Genomic DNA, 6,000 nt, shown 5'->3' with positions numbered 1-6,000 from the left:
TTTTAAATATTTGGTATTTTGAGAAGCTCAAAAACAAAAAGAGCTTAAACAGATGAAAATGGAAAGAAAAAGAAGTTTTCGAGGGGTCGAACAAAAGTACCAAATTCTAACGTAATTGACATTTTTCAAATACTAAAAGCTGGATTTTGAGGTCCTGTAAAGACAAGTTGGATTGAAAAAAACAAAGCTAAACATTCAATGGCAATGGATGAGCATTGGTTTTTAATGTGAGCCAAAGAGCACCCAAAACAATGAGAAAATTATTTTATACACATACTAATTTATATAAATATTCGTTTTGATCCCATAACAAGTTCAAAACTATTTTGTTAAAAAAATCAATTTTGTAACCATTCTTTGATTTTTAAACTTTATTGATTACTATAAAAAAAATTATTGATTAATATTTAAAAAACAAAATTGTGGTATTATTTATAATAAATAAGAAATTTTTATATAATATTAAGTGTTATTGATTGAACGACTATAATTATTGATATTGTATGAGATTTCTAACATTTTGATTGACTTTACAGATTTATTAATATAAATACTTAAAAAAATTAAAATTGATTGTCTTTATAATCTTATATTTATTAAATCTAGATTGAAAATTTAGCACTCTATTTAAAAATTATTATTGCTAATGTGATTTTTGCTCATATTATATACGATATATTATATTTTAAAACAATAAAAAAAAGTCATAACTGGATTTTAATTTGGTGAAAAATAAGCTTCATAATATTTTTGGCTGTTTAATTATTGTTTTTTTTTCTATTTTAATTAAGTGTTAAACAATTAAATTTCAAATTTAAATTAAAGGGCGCATGTTTTCAAACTTGAAATTAACACAAGAATCAAAAACTTCCATGACCAATTGTATAAATAACAGATACTTTAGGGACGATTTTAGGCGGCCTTCAAAGCGTGAATGCCAAAGATTCTAAATAACCAAGCGTAGCCAATTAGAGAATCAATTTCATTTTTTTAATTATAGTTTTACTTGAAATAACAATTAACTATATGAATTAATTTAATTGAACTCTTTTCATTTTTAATTTAAAATTCGATAGATTATGCTTGAAAAATCTAAAATAAAAATACTATAAAAAACAAAACTAACTAAATAGATTCTGAAAGCTACTTGAAACGAATACTAAGAAACTAGAAATTTGTCTCACATGAAAGGCTCAAGATGCTCGAATTCATGTTTTGGTTGTGAATAACCAAGAAATATCGACTTTTCTAGTAATAATAAAATACCATAAAATGACATCCGAGCAGGCAGCGTCAAGGAAAGTGGAGGAAAATGAAGGGGTAAAAGAAAAACAACTTTTTATTTAGATCTGAATTTGAATTTTTTTATATGATCCAAAACTAAGTCATTTTAGTGTTGGTTTTCATGTCACAACGCCATTTATTATTTAACGGTAGAGTGACTAAAACAAGAGCAATTATAAAGTTGAGCGATTAAATCGAAAAATTATAAGCTTTAGTGACCAAAATAGGAGTGAGAGGATAGTTGAGTGATGAGTGGTGTAGTTTACCCATAAAGAAAACTACCAAATCGGTCTCGTTTTCTTCCTTTGTCATGTTCCATTCAATGGAGTTCAAGTTCACTATCATATGACAAATTCAACTCAACAATATAAAGTTGCCGTCATAGGTTTAAACAGTCTTGTCAAAAGATGAAAATTCTGAAATCTAACCCTGGAAAAGCTCTGTATAATCCAATCTAAATATAGATATTTGTTGAGTGAAGAGAAGGATGATCTGTTTCTCTTTTTGCTTCAAAAAGAACCCAAACGACTATGGTGATGATTAGACAATTTATTTCAATTGACAGGTCTTACTTGTTATACAGGAACAGTATGCTGAAGATAAAGAATCCTGCCATCTGCATTCAACCAAATCAAAACAATTGCCACGGATTTATTATTTAAGACAACATATATATATAACACAAAAACACTACCATGGTAAAAGAAGCTCCATAATATGGGAAAGCAGTTGTTATAAATCTCTCGTATTCATTGTGTCTGAAGGGTCGAACTGGAATCTGCAAGTTAATAATGTTCCTCAATTAGATTTCCAACAAGAGAAATGTTGTGTTAGGAGTATATTAGTAGGATACAGATTACAGTGACAGAGGCAGCCGTTTCCAGTGAATTGGCTGAACAAATGGACACGATTTAATCAAAGACTATTTCTGATGTGTATGTGAGAGTTGGCAGTTGGGAGGGAATCTCCTAAATTAGCTCCTGTTTGTGCTTGCCTCATTAATTAGTTTTTATATTTTGTAAACAAACAAAAAACAGCAAATCAAGATTGTTTAAACGCACTATGCTGAATGTTTCCTCAAAATACATTACAAAGATGCTTGAAGAGCAGCCTTCCTTTAGAAGAAAGAGCTATTCATAGTTCTAAAACAAGTTTATACCAACAAAAACGCTATGTTATGAAGCATTCAAGGGACATGGTTTGGAAAATAAGTTTTATATGCTTCAGAGTAAACACATCCCATGTCCCATAAATAAGGAGAATACTTACCCATTCCAAGACCATTTCTCATATCCTCAGCAGTTTTTCTAATATTAAGTACTAAGCTACAACATCAGGCACCTAGAAATCTCATACATATAGAATAAAGTACTGTTCAGTCATTGCTTGGTTGAGAAAACAGATGAGGCTCTGAAACCTAAAAGCTTACCTGTTTGGAAAGAGATAAGCTAGTGTAACCAAGCCTGTGATAGTCAACCTTAAACTGAAATACCCCATAAACATCAGGCACCTTGAATGATGCAAGGTACAAACCCTGTAAATTTATGAATATAAAAATAAGAGTGCAAAAGTACAGTTGCAAAGTCTAATAAACATGAACCTGGCCAAAAATTACCTTCCCGTTGGTTGATAGTGTTTTCAGCACGTAAGAGCTCATCATGTAAAACTGGACCTGAACATCATCTGCCACATAGGGCTCCCAGTTCTTTCCAGACCACTCATGTATCTCAACAGAGAATTTCTGTATTGCACATATATTTTGGGTGATTCAATGTGAATAGTTCTTGTAACTACATGTATTTTCAACAGAAACTTCTAATGCAACAAATTGATGTATTTAGTACCAGGTCATCTTTGATCCTATACATTGCAGGCTCATCTGTTTCCCCAACTCTGAGGTGTCTGAGATTAACAGCCTGACATTAAGAACAAGATTTGAGACAGCTTTTAAAAAATGTAGTTTTATGAGCAAGTTGGATAAGCAAGACCATTGGCTTCCTTCGTCAAACAATTAAATCTTTCAGAGACTATATAGACAACATTAAAATGGAAACTGTTCAGGATCCCTCACCTTCAAATGACCCCTTTCATGAAAGACCCATTTGCTAATTTCCGTTACAAACTGTTCATTTCCTGATTTGTGATATCTGGTAAAGCAAAGTCATGAAGAGTGTAAACTACGTGCTTGAAAATATCACTGAAACAGAAAAAACTGTTCATTTAATGTATGTGCATGATAAGGGGAGTCCAATAACCAATATTTCACATTTATGTATATATTTCTCACAATGAAATTACAGTTCAAGGGATATTTTTTGCTACATCCAGGAAGAAAATTTTATTTACTCTCGAGATCAACTGATCAGCAATAGTGTTGTGCAAAGAAAATGCAAGGTAAGATTATTTTACAAGTAATTTACATATAGATGCAAAAAGGAAATATTCTGATCTTACTTACTTATCTTGGCTCCCAGCTTTCTGCACGGCAGTTCTTAATAGCCTGAATTGCAGAGAGCAGTGTTATCAAAGAAAACGAAGAGAAAACTATTCTAAGTCCAGATATCAAAAACACCACAAATGATGTATACCGGTTACTGAATAAATCTAAAGAGCCAGCGATCATAATCCGAGCATTATTTCTGGCCTGCGTTTACATAAAAGGAATGTCAACAATAACATGTGGACACTTATAAACCATATAGTTCATGTAACCATCAAGATTCCTTGGGACAACAGGAATGGAGTAACAAGCTCATGTTAGGAATCCAAATGTCTTCACAACAACAGCTAATTACAAAGGAAAATATTAATTTATCAAGAAAATAAACAGCTCATTTTAATGTTAAATACTCGAGAAGAAACGAAATACCTGTACAACTGAGACCAATGAAATGGCAGATCCAGTAAGCAATGGAGGGTTCAACAATTTGGATTCCGGGTTAGCAGAATAGGCTGAAGGGGACGCAGATAGCACCTTTAAAACCTATTCGTTGTATAAAAAACCTCAAAAATATTAGCCTATATTAAACAGAAGAAAAAGCATCATTCATCTTAAACTTACCAAGCTGTTGGCCGAATTTACTGAATGTGCAATCCCTTTAAAAAGCACTGGCGCCTAGTACATTCGCAACAAGCAAAATTTCACTTAAATAAGAACTTAATACCAACAATTTTAGACCTTCCTTTGACAAAGAAAAAAATCATCTATAAATCGTGTAAAACTGACCTCAATTTTGGTTTTTCCTAAAATGGCGCCAGACTGGATAAAATCATCACTGACAATCAATGAATGGTCACCCTCAGTTCCGGAAATTGCATAGCTTTTGTGATCAATAACCATTGCAGATGAATCCTAAGACATTTATTTTTCAATTCATTTAAAAGTTAAAAACTAAAAGGAATTTCTCTCACTACAAAAGAAAAGGAAAAGAGCTGACCTCATCGAAATCAACTCCACATTCAGTAGCAATGTTTTTAATCAAATCAGATGCAGTCGAATCAGCAGCTAGTATCAAGTCGTGACCTGAGTCAACAAAATCAATCACAGCTGTCAAATCCAAAGATCCGCCAAACTCTAGCCAAGATATTTCAAAATAACGAGTGAGATACACGAAACAAGTAAATAAGCGGCGCTACCTGAGTCAACAAAATCAATCACAGCCGCCAAATCCAAAGATCCGCCAAACTCTAGCCAAGACATTTCAAAATAACGAGTGAGATACACGAAACAAGTAAATAAGCGGCGCTATAAAGAAGAAAAAAAAGGAGGGCACAATGGAGGCGTTTATTTGAGTCGTGACATTACTTTTGGTGGAAGGACAGAAGAGGATCAAGGCGTCGTAGAGATACTGGCCGTAGCGTTGGAGGGAGAGAGAAGGATCGTCGGAGAGTTTGAATTCGAGGTTTAGGCAGCGGGATTTGAGGGAGTTGAAGAAAATGGAGTGAGAATATTTGAGTGAGAAATCATCCAGTAATACTAAAACTCGGCGATCCGTCGGAGACTCTGGATTGAAAGAGAAACAGAGAAAGGGGAAAACAGAGATTATGAAGATGAAGAAGAAGAAGAAAGAAAGGCTCTTCATTTCCGCTGTTTCTGGTGCAGCGATTACTTCTCGGCTTCTACTGGTTGGTTAGAAGAGAAATGGAGGAGGCCGTTGAATGCAGCGAAGCGCACTGCTTCCGTCAACTTCGAGCCGGGCCGTTGACTGCCTTTGAAGCCCAATTGATCTATAAGCCTTTATATTCTATAAATAATACAGATGGTAAGGTTCATATATAACATTGAAAATTTTGAACTAAATATATAACATTGAACAAGAGTGTCGTCATTGCCTGAACAATCTACATTAAAAATACATTAAATATTAATTTTGAACTCAATCAAATTTATTAAAAAAATTCAAAAATAAAGTTTAAATTAACTTGAAAATTTTGTTTTATATGTTTTCCAATTTAATTAGATCTATTAAAATATTTATTTGATCGTCTTTACATTTAAAAGTTAAATTTCTTAGTAAATTTGGTTCAAAATATTGATCCCTTTGATTCTAATAGCCAGTGGAACAATCCTTTTTTAAGAAAGCCTAAATGAATTTATCCCTTTCCAAAAAGAATCAAAACTCTTTCATAGAAGGATTGATCCCTTTATTGGCAATGGTCAAATATTTGAAAAAAGATCAATCCCACATGCCATAAATGTGATTTTTCTTTGTAAGT

The 6,000-nt window shown here is 32.6% G+C and overlaps 1 protein-coding gene across 1 annotated transcript; it reads right to left on the bottom strand.

Annotated features, from left to right (window-relative positions):
- Positions 1 to 1,581: 1,581 nt before the first annotated feature.
- Positions 1,582 to 5,445, bottom strand: LOC120196626 (dolichyl-diphosphooligosaccharide--protein glycosyltransferase 48 kDa subunit-like). Its single transcript, XM_039198386.1, has 13 exons — positions 5,090 to 5,445; positions 4,722 to 4,858; positions 4,511 to 4,636; positions 4,346 to 4,399; positions 4,154 to 4,267; positions 3,873 to 3,928; positions 3,743 to 3,784; positions 3,356 to 3,431; positions 3,129 to 3,200; positions 2,900 to 3,025; positions 2,714 to 2,818; positions 1,979 to 2,062; positions 1,582 to 1,900 (listed from the first exon to the last, which is right to left on the bottom strand). Exons 1-13 carry the CDS (start codon positions 5,364 to 5,366, stop codon positions 1,853 to 1,855), a joined length of 1,317 nt encoding a protein of 438 aa, XP_039054317.1. The 5' UTR covers positions 5,367 to 5,445; the 3' UTR covers positions 1,582 to 1,852.
- Between the last annotated feature and the right edge of the window lie 555 nt (positions 5,446 to 6,000).

The sequence above is a fragment of the Hibiscus syriacus genome, unplaced genomic scaffold, assembly GCF_006381635.1.
Source record: "Hibiscus syriacus cultivar Baekdansim isolate YM2019G1 unplaced genomic scaffold, ASM638163v2 tig00117034_pilon, whole genome shotgun sequence".
Classification (NCBI taxonomy): domain Eukaryota; kingdom Viridiplantae; phylum Streptophyta; class Magnoliopsida; order Malvales; family Malvaceae; genus Hibiscus; species Hibiscus syriacus.
This window is presented reverse-complemented; position numbering and strand designations above follow the sequence as displayed.